This window comes from Thalassophryne amazonica, chromosome 9, assembly GCF_902500255.1.
Source record: "Thalassophryne amazonica chromosome 9, fThaAma1.1, whole genome shotgun sequence".
Lineage (NCBI taxonomy): Eukaryota > Metazoa > Chordata > Actinopteri > Batrachoidiformes > Batrachoididae > Thalassophryne > Thalassophryne amazonica.
The window spans coordinates 54,166,531-54,191,035 of NC_047111.1; the positions used below are offsets into that span (position 1 = coordinate 54,166,531).

At 40.2% G+C, this 24,505-nt stretch overlaps 2 protein-coding genes across 2 annotated transcripts in view; one reads left to right on the plus strand and one right to left on the minus strand.

The window, feature by feature from the left end:
- Nucleotides 1-4,423, minus strand: part of lars1b (leucyl-tRNA synthetase 1b) — a 71,103-nt gene extending 66,680 nt beyond the window's left edge. The window contains exon 1 of the mRNA XM_034178056.1: nt 4,419-4,423. The gene's annotated coding sequence lies outside the window, so the exon portion shown is untranslated. The remainder of the gene's footprint in view (nt 1-4,418) is intronic.
- A 48-nt stretch (nt 4,424-4,471) lies between these two features.
- rbm27 (RNA binding motif protein 27) overlaps nt 4,472-24,505 on the plus strand; it is an 87,923-nt gene continuing 67,889 nt past the window's right edge. Inside the window, 3 exon segments of the mRNA XM_034178058.1 lie at nt 4,472-4,822; nt 11,192-11,271; nt 11,274-11,309. Of these exon segments, the coding sequence (XP_034033949.1) occupies nt 4,764-4,822; nt 11,192-11,271; nt 11,274-11,309 (175 nt within the window). The 5' untranslated portion in view covers nt 4,472-4,763.

Consider the following 24,505-nt stretch of genomic DNA (forward strand, 5'->3'; position numbering starts at 1 on the left):
TGGAGAGATCTGAAATGGCTGTGCACTGACGCTCCCCATCCAACCTGATGAAGCTTGAGAGGTGCTACAAAGAGGAATGGACAAAACTGCACACAGATAGGTGCACCAAGCTTGTGGCATCATATTCAAAAATACTTGAGGCTGTAATTGCTGCCAAAGGTGCATCAACAAAATATTGAGCAAAGGATGTGAATACTTATATACATGTGGCTTCTTCGTTTTTCATTTTTAATAAATTTGCAAAAATAATTTTAAAAAATTATATTTTCCTTATGGGGTGTAGAAAGTAGAATTTTGAGGGAAAAATTAATTTACTCCATTTTGGAATAAGACTAACATAAAATGCGGAAACAGTGAAGCACTGAATACTTTCCCGATGCACTGTAGAATTATACATGCTCACATAAATGGAGACCAGTGGGTTGACACTGCCATTCCAAAGAGTTCTCCGTACCCTTGCCCCACAACACAGCAGCCCTGTTGGGAAAGTGTAATGACACGGACCCTTGGGGCAACTGTTTGTTGTGATTTGGCGCTATACAAGAAAAAAGTTGATTGATTGATTGATTGTGAATGAGCACAACAAAATACAGACGATTACAGAATCTCGTATGTAGTCAATCTACAAAGGTGACGTGTGGGCAGGCTCGAGGATAGAAGACGTCCGTCCAGAGAGGAGCCGGCACCCACACGATTTCCACCGCCACCGAACCCGGAGAATACTGGAGCCGCCAAGTCCCGAGTCCCGAGTCCCCAGGTGATCACCGTCTCCGGCTGTCGGATCTGGTACTGCTGGCAGGAAGCAGAAACAATCAATGGTTGGTGTGAGCACACACCCAGCAAACAGTCAGAAAACAGTCTGTACTTTCACACAGAGGGAAAACCTCCACCTCCAATCCAGAAACTCGGCACGTGCAGTATTTGTGAGTACTTAACAGTTTGGCGTGGGGAGCGAAGACCTCAGACCACAAACCCAGCCTCCAGCTGCAAGCACTCACAGGAACGACTGCAAAAGTACAGAAGCAAAAACTGTATAACTCGTAAACGGCTGAGCTGATTACCTTCTTGGCTTGAAGATATCTCGGCAGGGAGGTGGAGTTGCTGTCCGGCTGTTATGATGATGTGGTGATGAGTGACAGCTGTCAGGTGGTGATGAGAGACAGCTTTCACTCCCGGCTGCGCCCTCTCGTGCCTGAAGCCCGCACTTCAGGCAGGGCGCCCTCTGGTGGTGGGCCAGCAGTACCTCCTCTTCAGCGGCCCACACAACAAGCCCAAGTAGTAATTTATATAACGCACATTATCTTCTTTACATCATAGAGCTTACAGTAAAAAATGAATGGCTTTTGTGATTCATACTTTAGTTTATTTAATTTCTTTCTTTTCTGTAATATAACAATGACATCGTCTGTTCCGCATTCTTCAGGCTGGTCTCCAGCTCACCAAAGGTCTTTAATTTTCTAACTAATGGAACATACTCTGTCTCTTCTCACATGTTCTTTGAAGTCCAGCGGGTTCAAATCCAACCCCTGCTGCATTTCTCCTTGTAAAGTGGAGTTGCGTCAGGAAGGGCATCCGGCGTAAAACCTATGCCAATTCAACATGCAGATCCACCTTGGATTTGCTGTGGCGACCCCGAGTGCAAACAAGGGATATATACACTCAACAAAAATATAAATGCAACACTTTTGGTTTTGCTCCCATTTTGTATGAGATGAACTCAAAGATCTAAAACTTTTTCAACATACACAATATAATTTCCCTCAAATATTGTTCACAAACCAGTCTAAATCTGTGATAGTGGACAGTCTAAGGCACACCTGTGCACTAATCATGGTGTCTAATCAGCATCTTGATATGGCGCACCTGTGAGGTGGGATGGATTATCTCAGCAAAGGAGAAGTGCTCACTATCACAGATTTAGACTGGTTTGTGAACAATATTTGAGGGAAATGGTGATATTGTGTATGTGGAAAAAGTTTTGGATCTTTGAGTTCATCTCATACAAAATGGGAGCAAAACCAAAAGTGTTGCGTTTATATTTATGTTGAGTGTATATATATATATATATGTGTGTGTGTGTGTGTGTGTGTGTGTGTGTGTGTGTGTGTGTGTGTGTGTGTGTGTGTGTGTGTGTGTGTGTGTGTTAAAAAAGAAAATAAAAAGACAGGTTTTGGTGTGTACACAATACTATACATCTGGACCTACTGCAGAAAATCACCAAGTACAAAAAGGTACTCTATACTTGGTGTGGCTCAGGCAAACACACAAATGGAATTTGACTTCATGCTGTGTTTCAAACACTGTTATATGCGCTTGTTATATCACTGTATATCTTTCAATTTCAATTTATTTAATTTTATATAGTGCCAAATCACAACAAAGCTGCCTCAAGGCAATTAACACAAGTAAGGTCTAACTTTACCAACCCCTAGAGCAAGCACACAGGTGAGAGTGGTAAGAAAAAACTTCCTCTGATGATATTGAGGAAGAACCCTCAAGCAGACCAGACTCAGAGGGGTGACCCACTGCTTAGGCCATTCTAACAGTTACATGTTTTTTACAAAGTTTTACAAAGCTGAAGAAACACAAAACAGGAAATCAAAGCAAAAAAAAAGAGCAATTGTTGAGATGACCACACAAGCATTTAAGCCACAGGCAGGGGGTCATCTTTATAAGCAAGTGTTAGCCAACATATGGAGGGACTGAATGATGCACATAACTAATGCCTCACAGCAAGAAGGTTCTGGGATCGCTTCCCATCCTTTCTGTGTGAAGTTTGCATGTTCTCCCCGTGTCTGCATGGGTTTCCTCCGGGCACTTCTGTTTCCTCCCACAATCAAAAACATGCTGCTCCTTTCTCTGCCCCTCTCCAAGGCAGAGCCAGTACATCTGGATTTGGTCTCTGGGCTCTAGACTGTGGCTGCCCATTGCTCCTAGTGTTTGGATGGTGTTTAACTGTAATTAGTTAATTGGAGAGGACAAATTTTGTTGCATGTATGTATATGTACAATGACAATTAAAGGCTATATTATTAGTAGTAGTAGTAGTAGTAGTACTTTCTGTGTGGAGTTTGCAAGTTCTTCCCGTGTTTGCATGACTTCCCCCCAGGTGCAATGCAGTTTAGGTGAATTGGAATCTATAAACTGACCATGAGTGTGAATGAGTTTGTCAATATGTGGCCCTGCCATAGACTGGCGGGATGTCCAGGGCCTATCTCCCATTAACTACTGAGATAGGCTCCAATCCTCCGTGATCTTTAATTGTAGTAAGTGATTATTGATAATGAATGAATCATATAAAGCCTTTCACTTTATAATGTCTTTCAACCCTTGGGCAATAACTGATAAGAACTTTAAAAAAGATAGTAGTAAAAGTTAGTAAGGTCCGAGGACAGGCTTTGTAAATAACACAGAACTTATCCTCATGAATAAATCAAACTGCATGCATCAGAACAGTCTGTTTCTCTTTGTTGTTCACACTGATTGATTTGTAACTGGATGACATATTTTTTGTGGCAACAGCCAAGATGGGGTTGGAACACCAGATCGCTTGCACTTGAGAAGAAGGCTCTACCAGGTCAGGCAAAGGGCATTCTCCACTGACCAAGCCAGTGGGAACATTTTTTTTTTTCAATCTGAATTTCACCTTGTTACACATTAATAGAATTTATTTAGTACCATTCAATGTACATACATTAAAATGCATGGATAACAGTGCACAAAACTTATTTTCATTGTGGTCCATATAAAGGCTCTTCCTCCTGGCCAGCCTGCTGTATTATTAGCCACAGCCTGTTTGCTTCTCTCGATGGATACAAGAGAACTGGGCCAGATGTGAACTCGGCCCTGGATATGAACTGGGCCTAGGCCTGACTCTACCCCTAATCCAACCAGAGTTGTCACAGGGGCAAATTCTCATTACCCCATCGATCCTTCTTGAAGGAGTTATTTGCTTCAGGTATTTGGAATGCTTTGCCATCTTCCAAAAAAAAAAAAAAAAGTAACTGAGAACTGAATGATCACATGGGTGTCATTATATTCTACGGCCACATTTTGACAGAAGAAAAATATTTATCCCCTCCTTTTCCAAAGGGACTTACAACTGTTTACTTTATGTACGTGAATTGCATTTCACAAAATCAATTCAATTAATCACCTTTATTTACTCTTTCGTCCGTCATATGTTGTGGTACTTTTTCAGTTGACACCTAGCTTGAGACTAGCTACAATGCTATCCGGCACTTCTTCATTCATTCTCCACTTTTTTAGACAGGCGATTTTTTTTTCTTTGGTGTAACGGAATGACTAGAAATCCACCTGTACATTTGTGCTCACCCGAGCAACCGTTTGACATCGCCGCTATGAATGCTGCTTCCAAAGTGTGTTTTGACAAAACTGCAAAAGCGCCTGCTACTCAACCGCCATCTTAGCTCCGCCTCTTTTTCTTCTTCTTCGTCTCCTTTAAGTTGTCGTCGTTGCATCCCTGTATGATCCTTTGCGAAAGCGCACTAGTTTGTGACTTTGTCTCATGTGGTAAATTTTTTATTCGTATTAAATATTTTAATACGCAGCTGGTCGACCACTGGTATAGTCCAGTTGTGTGTGTTGAATAACCAAAGCCCGCTTTACGGCAATTCGAGCTGGGTTGTCCGACCTGCAAGTAAAGCGAGAAGGCCGTCTTAAGCTTCTAAAGTAATTGACGATGAAAGTTGGATTATTAACGCGCGCTTTCTTTTACTAGACAGTATTATCGTCTTTCTCACGATGCTCATAGACAATGTTGACGCCTTGAAGTCGTGGCTGGCAAAACTCCTGGAGCCAATGTGAGTGTTGAATTGCAATGGCATTTTGCGTCCACGCTAACTGGCTAGTTAGCTATGGTAGCTATGGGGTTTGCTCGAATCTGTTAGCCAGGGTGGCCGCTAGCTAACCTTTCAGAGCAGACACACTGTGTGTTGACAAAAATATGTTAGCGTCTGCTTCCATTTATCACGCTGTGGGCTGTTAGTTTGGTATTTAGCTAACTGTGGTACAACTTTATAGCAGCTGTGTATTTATTAAGCCGCTTAACTAGAAAAGATGCCCTCATGCATGTTGTGATTTGCTGTTGGAATACGTCTGTATTACTGTATTTATAAGCTTAATATCGCTTGCTGAGTTTGCACTTTTGTTTTCCTCACACAGTTCTAGTGACACTTTTTTGTTGTTGTTGTTGTTTTTTGTTTTTGTTTTTTTGCCTCTGCGCACCACCACTGTGCAAGTTTCTTTTTTAGCAAAAATTTCATTTCACCTGAGCATTGTGAGCGAATGTCAGTTATTTCGATAAATGATGAGCATTGGGCACTTTTATAAAAGCCCTGGACGTGCATTGCTGGAATAACAAGAATGACTTATATTGATGGCACATTCTAAGCATCCCAAAACAAAATGCAATAAAAGTTTAACTAATGAACTCTAGTGTCTTCAGATGTTAATAATTATCAGGATACTCTTCAGAATGGTAGCATTATGAAATTGTATTTTGTAATAAATATTGATTAGGGCAGGGGTTGTTATTTTCTGTATTTATCAGATATTGCCACATTATGTTGAGCCTTTCCACTCGCCTTTGTGCCAAAGACAACACAAAAAAATTGTCTGGATACACTGGTCATGTGTATAAAGCTAGTGGGGTGTGATACTGCAAGAATCAGTTCGATCCCAAGTTAATACAGGGCCATTATTGCAGATACTGATGCTTTTCAGAGAGTGGCTATACGCCCAACTGTTGGGTCAGTAAAGTAAATTCGCGAGCATATACGCCCAACCACAACCAACCAATGAGGGCACTTGTAAGCTCACTTCTGGTTTCAACGCGGGAGGGGAAAAAAGACCGATATTTTCTCACCGGCTGCGGGAGGGTTCGCAGCCCGCGGAGGAGCTGTGATCTAAAGCGGTTCTGTTTGGCTCATCACACCCAGGGAACAGTGTCAAACTAACACCATCTTACAGCCAACAAGCAGCATTTTGTTCAAAAACTGTTTTCATCGTTGTTAACAGGCATCCGTTCAAAATACTTATGAAAATTGTGTTTTCATCCATTGCGGTGTTTTCGCAGTAATTAAAGACGGCGCCGTTAAATGTGTCAAACATACGCCACAATAGAGCCTTAAAAAGTGGTGTAAAAAACGTAGTTTAGATGCACAAAACATGTCAAATACACGATCACGCCGCAATAGAGCCTTAAAAAGTGGTGTAAAAAATGTAGTTTAGATGCACAAAACATGTCAAATACATGATCACGGTTGGGCGAATAAGATAAGACATTATATTTATCTGCCCAACGATTGTGCATGTAACGTTCAATGTATGACTTATCTGCCCAACGGTTGGACGAATAAGGTAAGACATTATATTTGTTTGCCCAACAGTTGGGCGTATAGCCTTTGCCTACTTTTTAATAATCAAGGTAGATGCATGATCAAATTGCTAAGTCTGAAAGAATTTTCATGACCTTTTACATGTTTTTGTGCACCCGTTTTAATTACTTAAAACCCAGGGCAGAATTTGGACAAAATTTTTAGTTAAATAGAACATTCTTGACCATAATGATGTTCAGGAACAATAGAATGGTAACAAAGCAATTTTCCCCCATACATTGTCATGTCTGATTTTTTTTTTTTTTCCTTAAATAAGCAAATTGCACAAAATTATCAGTTGAGAACAAATTAAAACATTCTTTTTTCAGGTACAGTGTTCCCACCCACCACTAGCATTAGCTGGACTGGGTGCTTTTGTTGTGTATGAGTGGGTGGCGGCACGACAAAAAGGCACAGTAAATTTGGGGGTTCCTAGAGCATGCTCTCCTAGAGAAGTTTAAAAATAAAAAGGTGCCATTTGGTGGTTTCTGGTGCATTTTGAGTCATCTTTATGTCTGTGTTCGCTAACAGCAGTGGCCAGAAAAGTCCCCATATGTGGCACAGAAGGCCTCTGGCTATTATATATAACTAGGGCTGGGAAAATTAGTGCGTTAACTTTTTGCGTTATTTTTTTCGTTTTAGTGCGTTAAAAATAATTAACGCATTGCTTAAATTTACAAATAGTCCCTTCTCATGGCGTACTATAACCTCTGAAGCGCACAGTGGCAACAGCGCGCCATAAACTCACAATGTGCTGCTCTAACAAAAGAAGAAGAGACACTTCCGGTCCGTGAGGCTAACACTGTAGCTGTGTGAGCTAGCAATGGAAAAGAGAAAAGATACACTTATAAATGGACAGTTTTGCTAAACTAGCACTCCTTGCACGCAAGTATCTCTCTTCTCCTGCCACCACAGTGCCCTGTGAGAGATTGTTTTCCCTCTCAGGACGTTATTCAGAAAAGAGGGCCTCTCTGTCTGCTTCTAATGTAGAGAGACTGGTGTGTCTGAGCAGTTGACTCTGTGAAAGAGATTTGTTTAAATTAAACTAGCACAGCTGAAACAGTTGTTAATATTCATTGCCTATGGTCCAAATAAAGTGAATTGGTTTTTGATTCATAAGGAATACCTAAATAAGCTATTTGTGGCAGCTTTACAACTAATACTAATGTTCATTGTTTACATTACAGAATGGTATTTCTATGTTTTGAATAACAAATGTTTTTGTTATAAAAGCTTTGTCTTTGAAGTTTAAAGACGTTAAATTATTTTTATTTATGTTACACAACAAGTTTAATACACTTTATATGCAATTTTGTTAAAATAAACTTTTAAAATATTATAGTCACTGTCATTGTTTAAAATTCTGATGAAAAAAATTTAATCTCGATTAAATTTTTCCAAATTTGCAATTAATTAGTTAATTTTTTTTCCGATTCCCAGCCCTATATATAACATTTAAAAAAAGAAAAAATCACTGTGATGTTGTCCTGTATGCGTGTGCAGAAGCCTCTTTCTCTGTGTTTTTCTATGGCTGCACTCTCATGGTTGCTGTTGCCCCTCTCTGGCAGTGTTTCCCCTGCCAATAGGTCAAGTTAATTTTATTTTCTATATTCTCAAGGTTGGGTGGGCAGTACCACAGTGCCCTCTGGTAGCCATTTTTGGTCCATGAAAACATCTCCTAACTCAGTACAAATTCATGAAATTTTGTCACCTTTCAGAGGGGTCAGACTCATCAATTAAGTCAGTGTAATATAGGGCTGCAACTATCAAATATTTTTGGAATCGAGTATTCTATCTATTTTAGCGATTTATCAGATTAAAAAGTACTTTTTTTAAAAAACTATCAATAATGGCAGGGCTCTCCCTAAGCAATGGCACAATGTTGCTGTACTAGCATGTAGATTTTTAAGTTTAGGTTGTTCCTTCTCTCTCTGTTTTCCTGAGTAATTATTTATTTTTTAACGTCATTATGAGTCTTGGAGCTTTGCCAGACCGGAAGTGCTGGCGGTCCGTGAAATCTTCAGTCTGTGGACAGGCTGCATGTGAAGGTGAACACAGCCTGTGAAAAATGGCTGTGGAGTTAACTGATAAGTTAACTGTGCAGCCTGTTGATTTAAAAACTTTTATCAAATCCGAATAAAGCAGTTGTTGTTGTTGTTGTTGTTTTTTGAATAGTTAAATATGATACATGATTCATTTAAAGTGAGCGTCTTTTCGCTTCATTTATGGAGGTGGAGAGCAACATATACAGACATACTGCTTCACTTGAAATGCGCAATAATTCCATTTCAGATGATCAGCGCTAGGGATGGGTATCGAGAACCAGTTCCTTTCGGGTATCGTTAAGAAATGATTCGATCCACCAACATCAGTAACCTTTTTGCTTAACGATTCCGTTATCGGTCCTTCAGAGTGGCCGTTGTTTTTGGGGGTGTTTGTCAGGAAAATGATGATTTCTCTACATTGATTACAGACCCTGCAGCGGGTCCGTAATTAACTTTTCTGCAGCGCGGCTTTGCTTTGAACCTTGAACCAATCGAAGCTATGGTTTGCAGATTGAAGCAGTGCTTCGATCTATTGCTCATTTATTCATTTTTTTTTTCTTTCACTGTATCTTAATTTTCCCCCGCTAAAACCCTAAAGAGCATATGTCTGACCTGTTATGGCCAGATAAACAGTAATAACAAGCATGCAACTGGGTTTCAGTTCAACCCACCTCACCTCACTCACTCACACGCACAAACAGTACCCCCCCTGTGTGAAAGGGTCACCCCTTGGGCCATGCTATAGACATAAATTACAGAACAGTTCACAAAACGAATATACAGGAATTGCTGTTGGTGCACAGGACAGGAGGGTTGCCAGCACAAATACAACTCCCATCTCTGGATGGAGCTGCACCTTAAACAGAGAGGGAAAAAAACAGAATCAGGCATCAGAAAGACAAGAAATACTGTACAATTTGCAAGCATTAAACAACAAGAAAACAGAAGAAATACTTAGGTGATCACTGGCCACTAGCCCTAAGCTTTACTAAAAGACCCAGAATTTAGGGAAAGTTGAGGCCGTGGCACGCTTCATTTCCTAATCAAATTAATTAAAAAGTAAAAAGCGGAAAACAAAACTATACCAGTATGGTAGCCATACGAAAGGGAAAATAAGTGCGTCTTAAGTCTGGACTTGAAAGTCTCCACAGAATCTGACTGTTTCATTGACGCAGGGAGATCATTCCACAATGCGGGGGCACGATAAGAGAAAGCTCTTTGACCTGCAGACTTCTTATTCACCCTAGGGACACAAACTAGCCCTACACCCTGAGAGCACAAGGCCCGAGCCGGTACGTAGGGTTTAATTAGGTCAGCTAGGTAGGGAGGTGCCACTCCGTGAACAAATTTATAGACTAGTAGCAGAACCTGAAAATCTGATCTCACTGGGACAGGAAGCCAGTGAAGGGATGCCAAAATGAGTGTAATGTGGTCCCACTTTCTGCTTCGTGTCAAAAGTCTGGCTGCAGCATTTTGAACCACCTGGAAACTGCGGTAAACCAGAAAATAAAAGAGAGAAAGCGAGTGAGACAGACGGAGAGAGTGAGAGACAGACAGAGAGGGAGACAGGTAGAGAGAGAGAAAGGGAGACAGACAGAGAGGGAGACAGGTAGAGAGAGAGAAAGGGAGACAGACAGAGAGGGAGAGACAGGTAGGGAGAGAGAAAGGGAGACAGACAGAGAGGGAGAGACAGGTAGGGAGAGAGAGTGATGTCTTTTCTCTTTGTCTATAAAAAATAAGGCTATAAAAGTCTATAAAAAAATAAAAGTACTTAAATCTTTCACCAAAACATCAAATCTAGGCTTTCATCTAAAATGCACCTTCTGGTAAATTGTAGCTCAACTTTCAGGTCTTCTTTTTAAGAAAATCCTCATATCAAATAAACAGTAATGATAATAATATTAAAGCAAACAGAGCTCTGGTATCGGATTAGAGATGTATCGGTATGGGTAGATATCCAAATTCAGGTATCGGGATCGGATCAGAAGTGAAAAATTGTGGATCGGTGCATCCCTATAATAAATGACATACTGTCCAGCAGGACTCTGCCATGGCCTCATGTAATGTCATTACAAACAATTTCCTCAAAATATTTTTCTTCCCCATGAAAAGCTTGTCATGCATGCATTTGATTGATTAATATCTCATTGCGTTGCTCATTCAGATGGGACAGGTTTGATGGCCTAACCACACCACTTTGTGGCTTAACCACAGCTGTTGAGAATTTTTGTCAATTTATCCAGCATCCGCTATCTGTCCATAACTGATGCGTGTTAAGGCAGCAGCCTCCACCAATAGGTAGCAGTACATCTATTACATGGGTAAACAAAGCTGCTTTCAATCTGATGTATCAGTTCACAAGATGCAATAGGGTTGTTCTAATTATGTGCTTTTAATTTGATGAGTTACAAGATGGTGGCATTTATTGCTTTTGCATTATTGGCTACACAAGCTAGATGGCATGGAGGAACTCACTCCTCCAAGTTTTGGCTGTCCAAGCCTTACACTAAACAGCAGAGGGAGAAAAATGGTCCCCGCTACCATTTTTACAATTGAGTTTGCATTGAAAACAAATGATTTAAGAAAGCTGATTATCCACTTTTTTTGTGACAATGTTGGAGTTGGGGCACTTAACATTTAAATTCATTGTTTTCTCTCTTTCTTTGCATTTCTCTCACCTTTCCGCTCATTCACACACATCTTTTTGCTGCCTTTTTATCTTACAAATAAGATGTGTTTTGATCTTCAGATGTGACGCTGACCCCTCTGCATTAGCAAACTATGTTGTGGCTCTCGTGAAGAAGGATAAACCAGAGAAAGAACTAAAAGCATCTGTGCGGATCAGCTGGACGTCTTCCTACAAAAAGGTATAAAACTGTCCTAAGAATTTTTCCCTTATCAATGATGGTGACATTTTATGTATATATTACAATTGTGCAGACTAGGCATGACCCAGTCAGGTTTCTTTCCTCTTGATCAGAGCTATTTTTATATTGATCTGCCAGTACCGAGTCCAGATCCAATACTTGTATTTTCTGAGTTATTGCACTTACATAGAATGCATGCACATTAAAGTCAGTACATGGATATGCTGGTCACTTCAACAGCTCTACCATACATTAGGAGGTAAAACCCAACCTTTAACCCTTTAATGGTCAACTCAACTGTTTAATAGAGTATATTGATATCTACTACATTCTGTTGTAAAATGTGAGGATATTAAAGTGTTAATCCAAGCTACTTCTTAATGCTTGTATTAATTAATTAATTTTTTTAAATTAAGTAAACAGCTTTTTTGGGGGGGGGGTCATCTGTCTCACTTAATGTGGATTTGCAGTAGAAACACTAGGAAGCTCATCGTAATGATGACTGAGTGATGTTTTAATTGTTAAAAAATACACTCGTTCGTATTATTATTACTATTATTTTATGCTTTAAAAAAGACTACATTTTTTTCAAAAGTGGAGGGGAGCTGGCTTTCAACCTTCACTCATTCCCACTGGAAATGAGACATGACCAAGCAAAAATTTTCAGTTATATATTCTCAAAAAGGGTGCTTATTTGTAGAACCCCCAAATTTAAAATACAAGATGAATTCATTTGGAAATATTCCTTTCCCACAAGATTTTTGTCTGTCAAATGATTGGTTAAAATGGTTGGTTATCAGTTTTCGCCAGGTTTTTACATTAGATTTTTTTGGTTTGACATATGTTCTTATTACATGTATCTCTAGAAAGGTCGGGCATGTAGGGGGAGTGGAAACAGTTTTCTCAGATTTCCTAAAACCTTTTAAACCCAGAAATGTATGAAAGGGTGCAACTTGGTATAAAATTGTCAATAACACTGTCAACGCGATTTTCTTGCATGGTGTTTTTCAACAAAGTTTGGGTAATTTGGGGGTGCTGAATCCAAATCTGGTGTTAGTTTTTGCCAATCACATTTTTGAGATATGAAAACATATTTCTCGTATCAAGCATTGAAGCAAAAGCTGCAGTCTCGCACACTTCTTCGGTACCATAAATGGTATTACGGCTCTTGTTCACATTTCATGAACCTGATTTCAAAACTGTGCTTTTGAAACTGCTTTTGTGGATGATTAGTGGCATCAGACTCATGAGTGAATGAGCAACTTATGCGTAATCCATCAATACGGAACATGCAAAAAAACATGTCATACAGGAAATCTGAGCTAAGACTTGGATTCAGCACCTCAAAATTACTCAAAAGGTGCACTGACACCGATTCACGCACTTGCACGACTTGTCGTGCAGGACAGTAAACTCATCTTTAACGGGTGCAGACATAACGTGAGAGGGGCGCTGGCGTGTGCATTTGCGCAAAGAGAATTTTGAAATGTTCAAAAAAAATCCTTCACGCATAAATGTTGTGCTACGTGGCGCAAACCTGCTCACTAGCACGACGTGCAGCTTGTCAAGTGGAGTAAAGTAGTGAACAGAGCGAGTGGTTGCGTCAGCAGATTGCATCAGAGCGTAGCTCGTCTGAATGATTCTAACGAGATGTTAAATCTATCATAAACATACTTTAACAGCTGCGAGCAAGAAGGAAAGAAAATGCAATTGTTTTGCCAAGCCATGACAATGTAAACATGACAAATAATTACCTTTTTTAGATGGCTCCAAATGCTTTTCCCCAGTCATTCAGCGTGCGCTGAATGAACAGTGCTGCTGGAGCTGTCCTCTGTGATTCAGAAAGCAATTAGAACCGTTTTCAACATACAACTTGCAGAGAAAATGACTAATTATTTTATACACGCAGTGTCCAGCACAGAGCATGTGGCAGGTAGTGGAATAAAGCACGGCGTCCAGCTGGGAACACAGCAGGTGGGATCATCATGACAACGTGCGTGCAGCTAGTGTCAGTGCACCTTAAGTCAGTTCTCAAGTTCATGCAAGAAAAAAAAATGTTGACCAGTGTAATTGAGTTATCAGTAAAATATTTCTGAGAGCATGTGTCTCTGTCTGCAGGTCATGTTATAATGATTGTCATGTAACATCCGTCACATTAAATTTTTCACAACCCTGAAGCCAATGCTGCCAAGTGCCTCACTTTGTGTTCTCTACATAGTGCAGCAGATAACTGAAACAATCCTTCACATGGTGATACAAGCACCAGATTTGGCATGAAGGTTCTTCAAAATCAGTGTTTAATATGACATGTTCAATATGACAGCCAGGTAGGGGTCAATGAAGAATGACACAGGGTCAAAATTTATAAATGCTCCAATCATATTGAAAGCTATACCAAATTATGTGTCTGATCACAATGATTCCAAAAAGGTATAGTTTGGACTATCTATGACTGAATGTTATGGGGTAAAAACAGCAAGAATGGTGACAAAGGTCAGTTTCAGTTTGCACAGGAATCAAAAGTTAAAGTTGCTCCAATTTTGGTAGAAAGTGGTGCAAAATATTAGTTGAACTAATAGGATTAATAAATGGAATAGTTTTGACTGTGTTGAATGCTTGGTTTGCAGAGTAAATGTCAAACAATGTTGACGTCCATTGGATTCTATGGCATATGACGTATGTTACCCTGTAACGTGACAACTAAGCATGACACATGGTGCAAACTATTCCTTTTATTAACTCAACCAATAATTTGCATCACATTTTACAAAAATTGGAGCAGCTTTAACTTTTGACCCCTGTACGAACTGAAACTGACCTTTGTCACCATGTTTGCTGTTTTTACCTCATAACTCCATAACATTCAATCATAGATAGTCCAACTATACCTTTTGGGATAGTTATGATCAGACAAATAATGTGTTATACTTTTCAATATGATAGGAGCATTTTAAATTTTGACCCCTGTGTAATTCTTCATTGACCCTACCTGGCCACCATATTGGATTTTCAAGTGGCCAGCACTTTTTTCTCAAACACTGATTTATGAAAAACATTCATATGGGGTTAAAATTGTCTCATTAATATTTTTAAATGCACACAGGGTGATCTACAAATAATCATTGATTTGCAAATGTGTTCAGATATCCACAAATGCAAATTTCATATTTGTAACTTGTAAATTGGTCTTTGCAAATAATGTTGTATTTGCAAATATAAAACTTAATTTGTAAAAAAAAAAAAAATTACATTTGTAAAACTGGAAATTGTATTTGTGAATTGAGTTTCAGCATTTGTGGGTCATCAATTACACATATTCATCGCTTTCCTCTGTGACGTAATTTTGAGACATTCTTTTCGCAAAATCCACACAGATCCACAAACAAATGCTAACTGATTTGCAAATACACACTCACGCACACTGGATATCCACTAGATGGCAGTGTGGTTCCATTCATTACACAGCCGTCTATTTAGCGCTCTCAGCCATTTGACTCATTTTGACTTCTGATATGAGCTGGACGGACATGGACGGACAAGGAGAGCAGTTGCCATCATCCAATGTAAGTACAAACAACTTTTGTTGTCCTAACTTAAGACTTGACTCGCTTGATTATGTATCAACTAGCGTGGACCTTAGAGGGAAAATTGTCTTTATCACGATTCGTCAAGAAGGAACATAATAGATAAGGTAGATAAGTTAGACAATAGATAAGTCTTATCTTAAGTTAGGACAACAAAAGTTGTTTGTACTTACATTAGATGATGGCGACTGCTCTTCTTGTCCATCCATGTCCGTCCAGCTCATATCAAGTCAAAATAAGTCAAATGGCTGAGAGAGCTAAATAGACAGCTGTGTAATGAATGGAACCATACTGCCATCTAGTGGATATCCAGTGCGTGAGTGTGTATTTGCGAATCAGTAGACATTTGTTTGTGGATCTGTGTTGATTTCACAAAAAGAATGTCTCAAAATTACGTCACAGAGGAAAGCGATGAATGCGTGTAATTGGTGATCCACAAATGCTGAAACTAAATTCACAAATACAATTTCCAGTTTTACAAATGTAATTTTTTTTACAAATTAAGTTTTATATTTGCAAATACATTATTTGCAAAGACCAATTTACAAGTTACAAATATGAAATTTGCATTTGTGGATATCTGAACACATTTGTAGATCACCCTGTGTGCATTTACAAATATTAATGAGACAATTTTAACCCCATACATTCATGCCAAATCTGATGCTTGTATGACCAAGTGAACAATTCTGGCCAAAAGGCATACTTATCTGCTCCACTAATATCAGTCAGTATGTCAGCAAGCCTACTTCCCCCAATACCTGGGCCTGTATCTGCAAAGCAACTCAAAGCCCTCTCAAAGAGCTTCTACCTCACCTATAGGCTTCTTAAAAGTCCTCCTCCCTCCTCTTATCAGTTTGGCAACTTAAGGCTCCCTGACACAAGCATGTCTTTGATTCATGCAGTAGCACGCATGTCGCCCATGTGCTCTGCACTGGACGCTGTGTATAGAAAATTTCATGTTTGATTAATCATTTTCTCTGCAAATTGGCTGTTGAAAACGGCTGTAATCACTTCTTGAATCACAGAGGACCACTTCAGCCGTTCATGCACGCTCCAAACAAGCTGCAGAAAGCATTTTGAGCCATCTAAAAAGGTAATAATTTGTCATGTTTACATTGTGATGGCTTGGTAAAACAGTTGTGTGTTCTTTCCTTCTTGTGTGCAGCTGTTAAAGTATGTTTATGAGAGATTTAACTTCTTGTAATAATCGTTGAGATGAGCTGCGCTCTGACATGATTTGCTGATGTCACCACTCGCTCTGTTCACTTCTTCTTTACTCCACTTGACGAGCTGCACATGGTGTTGGCGATTAGATCGCACCACGTAGTGTGAAAGATTTTTTTTTTTTTTTTAAACATTTTGAAATTCTCTGCGCAGTAGCATGCACTGGTGTCCCTCTCGCGTTCAGTCTGCACCCATTAAAGACAAGTTTACTCTCCAGCGCCACACAGGTCTTGCTAGTGTGTGAATCAAAGGCATGCTCGTGTCAGGGAGCCTTAAGGTGCTTAGCGGACAACTTTCATCTTGGGGAAAATTGGAGGAATTCTAAGATTTTTCTTAGAACGTCACTAGGAGCTATTTTTAGCCTTTGGCTGCTTCATGGATATGGGCCCTGGAGTTCACATTTGTGAATCGTTGTTAGTTTTCAGAGAATTTTGAAATAAATTTTGAGAAAATTTTCATGTCTTTTTCTTGTAACATCGATTACACTCATGTTTTTGTCTTAATAAAAAACAGAAGCATCACTGGATATCTTTTATTCCTTGTCTAAATACTTAAATACTTTAACTATGCCCACACACATGATTAGGGACTTTTAGTGTGAGACTGGTTGAAATGGCTCAGACTCCTTCTAAATGTAATGCTGTCACAGTGGAATTGCCCAGATGACTGCGGGGAGAAAAACCCATTTATTTTCCGTGGCAATCACTCCCATGGCCATGAAGAAGCTCATACCACATTCATTGTCCATAAGAAACACAGGTGGTGTTTTTTTTGCATCCACTGACATGGAGCTTCTAAACCAGAGCAGAGGGAACACATGCACAGCACAGGCTTGCACTTAATTTGATGTCTCTGTTTAATTGGGTTTCATTAAACTGATGCCGATCAATATAAAAAAAAAAATTGCCTTTATCAGGCTGATACTGGTCACAGCTGATCAGATAGGGACAGCCCTAATGCAGACATTCATCCATACATTGAGCTCTCCATTAATCTTCAACTAGAGAAATTCACTTATTTCATTATAGTTATTCATGCCACATGCAGTAGAGGTTTTGCAGTCTAGTCACAAGCCCTCCTTTAAATTGCTCTCTACACTGTGAGTGTGGCTGTGCATTAAAGAGCCATTACATGAATTCCATATTTTTTATTATAAACAACAGCTAAAAATCACTAGATTCAGGTCCAATGATAGGATTTTACAAATTTAAGTGTGGTGGGGTTTATTGAATGCACCTTTAAGTCCTTTTTACACTGGGGCTGCTCCCAGTTGCTTCCTGTGGTGTCACAACAATGCAGGAATATCTGCGTCAGGTGCGCGCAGCAGGGGGCAGAGAGGAGGTGAACATGCAGCCTGCAGGTTCTCTGCACAGAGAAGTCAGAGTGCACAGTTTGGCTGCAGACAGACTGTGCTCTCTGACTTCTCTTCTACTTTATATTTGTTCTTGTGCAGGGCTGCGCTCTGAGTTCTGTTATAGTTTAGCTTTCCTCCTTTTGACCGTGAGATGCGCGCGAACGAGCCATCAAGCAAATGTGGAGATGTCTGGAGTTCTACTTGATGTTGACATGTTCTGTCTCAGGACCTATGTCCTTTTTTGTCCTTTTTTTAAACTGTGATGTGAGAGTTTGAGCAGAGAACAAGGAACTAATGCCTGCAGACAGACTTTTTTTTTTTCTTTTAATTGTTAACATGTGCGCGCGTGAACGAACGTCCATGAGTGGACTGGAGATGTCCGGACTTTACTGGATATTTCTGGCAATCAGTCTGTGAGCAGGACTTTTATAGATTTTTATTTAAATACATTTGTGAGAGAAGAAGCTGCTGCTGCCTCACAGTGCCTCTCTTCACCAGACAGCTCCACACAGAGAAGGAGCTGAGCTGCAATCAACATTTTTCTGTGGTCTTTTTTTTTTTTTTCAGCGTGTAGTTTTTACTGCATTGAGTACATGGTATAAAAACAATCCTGCATGATTTATACTGCGGGAACAATGGAACACAGCAGGAATCATAAATTGGCTTCCGAGTCACGCCGAATAATGCCTCTTTGCCCCGAGTTACGCCTCTTTGCCCCGACTTGCGCTGGAATCACTTCCTTTCTGCGTCGATCACAGGACGCCAAAAAAATTAAACAGGTTTAATTTTCGGCGCCCGACTTGCTTCCTCCTTTGCACCCCTCACGCTGTTGTGGCACCGAGCTGCATTGTCTCGGCACTGAGTTGCTTCCACGCGGCGTCGTCATAATGACGCACAGCGCAACTGGGAGCACCCTGGTGTGAAAGGGGCTTTAGGCATTTGTGAAGTTAATTTGACTCTTGATTTACATTTGTGACCTTAGCTTCAAAACTTATAGTGAGTAAAATAAATATTTGAACACCCTGCGATTTTGTAAGTTCTCCCACTTAGAAATCATGGAGGTGTCTGAAATTTTCATCTTAGGTGCACGTCCACTGTAACAGATATAATCTAAAAAAAAACATCTCGAAATCACAATGTATGATTTTTATTTTTTTTTTTATTTAATTTATTTGTATGTTACTGCTGCAAATAAGTATTTGAACACCTGTGAAAATCAGTGTTAATATTTGGTACAGTAGCCTTTGTTTGCAATTACAGAGGTCAAACATTTCCTGTAGTTTTTCACCAGTTTTGCACACACTGCAGCAGGGATTTTGGTCCACTCTTCCATACAGATCTTCTCTAGGTCTTTCAGGTTTGGAGTTGCAGCTCCCTCCAAAGATTTTCTATTGAGTTCAGGTCTGGAGACTGGCCAGGTCACTCCAGGACCTTGAAATTCTTCTTACGGAGCCCCTCCTTAGTTGCCCTGGCTGTGTGTTTGGGTCATTGTCATGCTGGAAGACCCAGCCATGACCCATCTTCAATGCTTTTACTGAGGGAAGGAGGTTGTTTACCAAAATCTCGCAATACATGACCCCATCCATCCTCCCTTCAATACGGTGCGGTTGTCCTGTCCCCTTTGCAGAAGAGCACCCCCAGAGTATGATGTTTCCACCCCCATGCTTCACGGTTGGGATGGTTTTCTTGGGGTTGTTCTCATCCTCTAAACATGGTAAGTGGAGTTGATTCCAAAACGCTCTATTCTGGTCTCATCTGACCACATGACCTTCTCCCATGCCTCCTCTGGATCATCCAGATGGTCACTGTTGAACTTCAAACGGGCCTGGACATGTCCTGGCTTGAGCAGGGGGACCTTGCTGCCCTGCAGGATTTTAAACCATGACAGCATCATGTGTTACTAATGTAATCTTTGTGGGCGAATTGGAGACTCGGCTCCGCACCGTGGAAAATTCTACAGCTAGCCAGGCCCCTGTAGTCGGTGCGGACCAAGGTAGCTTAGCCGCCGTTAGTTCCCCTCTGGCAGATCCCGAGCAGCCGGGAAAGCAGGCCGACTGGGTGACTGTGAGGAGGAAGCGTAGTTCTAAACAGAAGCCCCGTGTACACCGCCAACCCGTTCACATTTCTAACCGTTTTTCCCCACTCGGCGACACACCCGCCGAGGATCAAACTCTGGTTATTGGCGACTCTGTTTTGAGACATGTGAAGTTAGCGACACCAGCAACCATAGTCAATTGTCTTCCGGGGGCCAGAGCAGGCGACATTGAAGGAAATTTGAAACTGCTGGCTAAGGCTAAGCGTAAATTTGGTAAGATTGTAATTCACGTCGGCAGTAATGACACCCGGTTACACCAATCGGAGGTCACTAAAATTAACATTGAATCGGTGTGTAACTTTGCAAAAACAATGTCGGACTCTGTAGTTTTCTCTGGGCCCCTCCCCAATCGGACCGGGAGTGACATGTTTAGCCGCATGTTCTCCTTGAATTGCTGGCTGTCTGAGTGGTGTCCAAAAAATGAGTTGGGCTTCATAGATAATTGGCAAAGCTTCTGGGAAAACCTGGTCTTGTTAGGAGAGACGGCATCCATCCCACTTTGGATGGAGCAGCTCTCATTTCTAGAAATCTGGCCAATTTTCTTAATCCTCCAAACCGTGACTATCCAGGGTTGGGACCAGGAAGCAGAGTTGTAGTCTTACACACCTCTCTGCAGCTTCTCTCCCCCTGCCATCCCCTCATTACCCCATCCCCGTAGAGACGGTGCCTGCTCCCAGACCACCAATAACCAGTAAAAAATCTATTTAAGCATAAAAATACAAAAGAAAAAATAATATAGCACCTTCAACTGCACCACAGACTAAAACAGTTAAATGTGGTCTATTAAACATTAGGTCTCTCTCTTCTAAGTCCCTGTTGGTAAATGATATAATAATTGATCAACATATTGATTTATTCTGCTTTACAGAAACCTGGTTACAGCAGGATGAATGTGTTAGTTTAAATGAGTCAACACCCCCAAGTCACACTAACTGTCAGAATGCTCGTAGCACGGGCCGAGGCGGAGGATTTTTCAGACCTTTTGTCTGATTTAGTGCTTAGCTCAGATAAGATAATTATAGTGGGCGATTTTAACATCCACACAGATACTGAGAATGACAGCCTCAACACTGCATTTAATCTATTATTAGACTTGTTCTGACTTATGGTATGGAAATAGAAGACTTAACAGTATTCCCTGAAAACTCCCTTCTGTCTGATCATTTCTTAATAACATTTACATTTACTCTGATGGACTACCCAGCAGTGGGGAATAAGTTTCATTACACTAGAAGTCTTTCAGAAAGCGCTGTAACTAGGTTTAAGGATATGATTCCTTCTTTATGTTCTCTAATGCCATATACCAACACAGTACAGAGTAGCTACCTAAACTCTGTAAGTGAGATAGAGTATCTCGTCAATAGTTTTACATCCTCATTGAAGACAACTTTGGATGCTGTAGCTCCTCTGAAAAAGAGAGCTTTAAATCATAACCATCCCAAAGACATATCGTTATCTTTGGCTGCTTTCAGTGATGCCGGTATTTGGTTAGACTCTTTCTCTCAGATTGTTCTGTATGAGTTATTTTCATTAGTTACTTCATCCAAACCATCAACATGTCTATTAGACCCCATTCCTACCAGGCTGTTCAAGGAAGCCCTACCATTATTTAATGCTTCGATCTTAAATATGATCAATCTATCTTTGTTAGTTGGCTATGTACCACAGGCTTTTAAGGTGGCAGTAATTAAACCATTACTTAAAAAGCCATCACTTGACCCAGCTATCTTAGCTAATTATAGGCCAATCTCCAACCTTCCTGTTCTCTCAAAAATTCTTGAAAGGGTAGTTGTAAAACAGCTAACTGATCATCTGCAGAGGAATGGTCTATTTGAAGAGTTTCAGTCAGGTTTTAGAATTCATCATAGTACAGAAACAGCATTAGTGAAGGTTACAAATGATCATCTTATGGCCTCGGACAGTGGACTCATCTCTGTGCTTGTTCTGTTAGACGTCAGTGCTGCTTTTGATACTGTTGACCATAAAATTTTATTAGAGATTAGAGCATGCCATAGGTATTAAAGGCACTGCGCTGCGGTGGTTTGAATCATATTTGTCTAATAGATTACAATTTGTTCATGTAAATGGGGAATCTTCTTCACAGACTAAAGTTAATTATGGAGTTCCACAAGGTTCTGTGCTAGGACCAATTTTATTCACTTTATACATGCTTCCCTTAGGCAGTATTATTAGACGGTATTGCTTAAATTTTCATTGTTACGCAGATGATACCCAGCTTTATCTATCCATGAAGCCAGAGGACACACACCAATTAGCTAACTGCAGGATTGTCTTACAGGCATAAGACATGGATGACCTCTAATTTCCTGCTTTTAAACTCAGATAAAACTGAAGTTATTGTACTTGGCCCCACAAATCTTAGAAACATGGTGTCTAACCAGATCCTTACTCTGGATGGCATTACCCTGACCTCTAGTAATACTGTGAGAAATCTTGGAGTTATTTTGATCAGGATATGTCATTCAAAGCGCATATTAAACAAATATGTAGGACTGCTTTTTTGCATTTACGCAATATCTCTAAAATTAGAAAGGTCTTGTCTCAGAGTGATGCTGAAAAACTAATTCATGCATTTATTTCCTCTAGGCTGGACTATTGTAATTCATTATTATCAGGTTGTCCTAAAAGTTTCCTAAAAAGTCTTCAGTTAATTCAAAGTGCTGCAGCTAGAGTACTAACGGGGACTAGAAGGAGAGAGCATATCTCACCCATATTGGCCTCTCTTCATTGGCTTCCTGTTAATTCTAGAATAGAATTTAAAATTCTTCTTCTTACTTATAAGGTTTGAATAATCAGGTCCCATCTTATCTTAGGGACCTCGTAGTACCATATCACCCCAATAGAGCGCTTCGCTCTCAGACTGCAGGCTTACTTGTAGTTCCTAGGGTTTGTAAGAGTAGAATGGGAGGCAGAGCCTTCAGCTTTCAGGCTCCTCTCCTGTGGAACCAGCTCCCAGTTCAGATCAGGGAGACAGACACCCTCTCTACTTTTAAGATTAGGCTTAAAACTTTCCTTTTTGCTAAAGCTTAGTTAGGGCTGGATCGGGTGACCCTGAACCATCCCTTAGTTATGCTGCTATAGACTTAGACTGCTGGGGGGTTCCCATGATGCACTGTTTCTTTCTCTTTTTGCTCTGTATGCACCACTCTGCATTTAATCATTAGTGATCGATCTCTGCTCCCCTCCACAGCATGTCTTTTTCCTGGTTCTCTCCCTCAGCCCCAACCAGTCCCAGCAGAAGACTGCCCCTCCCTGAGCCTGGTTCTGCTGGAGGTTTCTTCCTGTTAAAAGGGAGTTTTTCCTTCCCACTGTAGCCAAGTGCTTGCTCACAGGGGGTCGTTTTGACCGTTGGGGTTTTACATAATTATTGTATGGCCTTGCCTTACAATATAAAGCGCCTTGGGGCAACTGCGCTATATAAAAAAAAATTGATTGATTGATTGATTGACTGTGGTCCCAGCTCTCTTCAGGTCATTGACCAGGTCCTCCTGTGTAGTTCTGAGCTTTCTCAGAATCATCCTTACCCCACAAAGTGAGATCTTGCATGGAATCCCAGACCGAGGGGAGATTGACAGTCACCTTGTGTTTCTTCCACTTTCTAATAAATAATCATAACAGTTGTTGTCTTCTACCAAGCTGTTCGCCTGTTGTCCTGTAGTCCATCCCAGCCTCGTGCAGGTTTACAGTTTTGGCCCTGGTGTCCTTAGACAGCTCTTTGGTCTTGCTATGGTGGACAGGTTGGAGTGTGATTGATTGAGTGTGTGAACAGGTGTCTTTTATATAGGTAACAAGTTCAAACAGGTGCAGTTAATACAGGTAAAGAGTGCAGAGTAAGAGGGCTTCTTAAAGAAAAAATAACTGGTCTGTGAGCCAGAATTCTTGCTGGTTGATAGGTGTTCAAATGCTTATTTGCAGCAGTAACATACAAATAAATTCTTAACAATTAATACATTGTGATTTCCAGTTGTTTTTTTGTTGTTGTTTTTTTTTTTAGCTTATGTCTCTCACAGTGAACAAGCACCTAAGATGAAAATTTCAGACCCCTCCATGATTTCTAAGTGGGAGAACTTGCAAAATCGCAGGGTGTTCAAATACTTATTTTCCTCACTGTATGTTTGAGAAGAGGCCATTCAGGTAGCCACATGAAGACACTCATTTAGGTCATGAAAATATGATTAGATTATTGTGGCTATTGATGAATCAGCTGTTATTAATGGATATCACCATTTTGACAGTTTAACATTAAGTTCTGTATAAACACAGCATCAAATGTATCTGTGGTGAGGTCATCTGAGCATGCACAACTTGGTTATCACAGGTTTAAATGTTGTATCTGCATTCAGAGAATATAGTTTATGTTTGACATTGTGAATATCCAGTACAACCACCAGAGGGTGTGCTATACTTCTTCAAAATTCCTTAGCTTATTCCACCCTCACCCGATCTTTCCTGTTAGATTAGATTAAGTGTTGTGTTTTACTTCTTTGATTATTTAAATGATGCCTTGTTGGTACTTAAAATTTATTGTAGAGCTTGTGTTTTCAAGTTTGGCCTGAATTGTTGATTCATGCAAGTAACTCAAGTACTTGCATGAATCAACAAGTAACTTTTATCAGTATCATTCAGTCATTATCAATCAACTCATTTTTTCCTATTAAAATGGCAAATAATGAAATTCCTAGAGTCAGCAGTGATGTTTCAAATTGACTTGCAATCCAAAACCCAAAGATACTCTATTTCTTTCAGTAATATATAACACAGAAAAGCAGTATCATCTCATAAAGTTATCTTATATGAATACTTGACCAGTCAAAAAATAATCATGAACACATTTGGTTATAAGATGTAGCCCCAGTATAATTTTCTCTGTTTATGACTGATGTGATATTTGATGTCCTGACACTTTCTGAGCAGA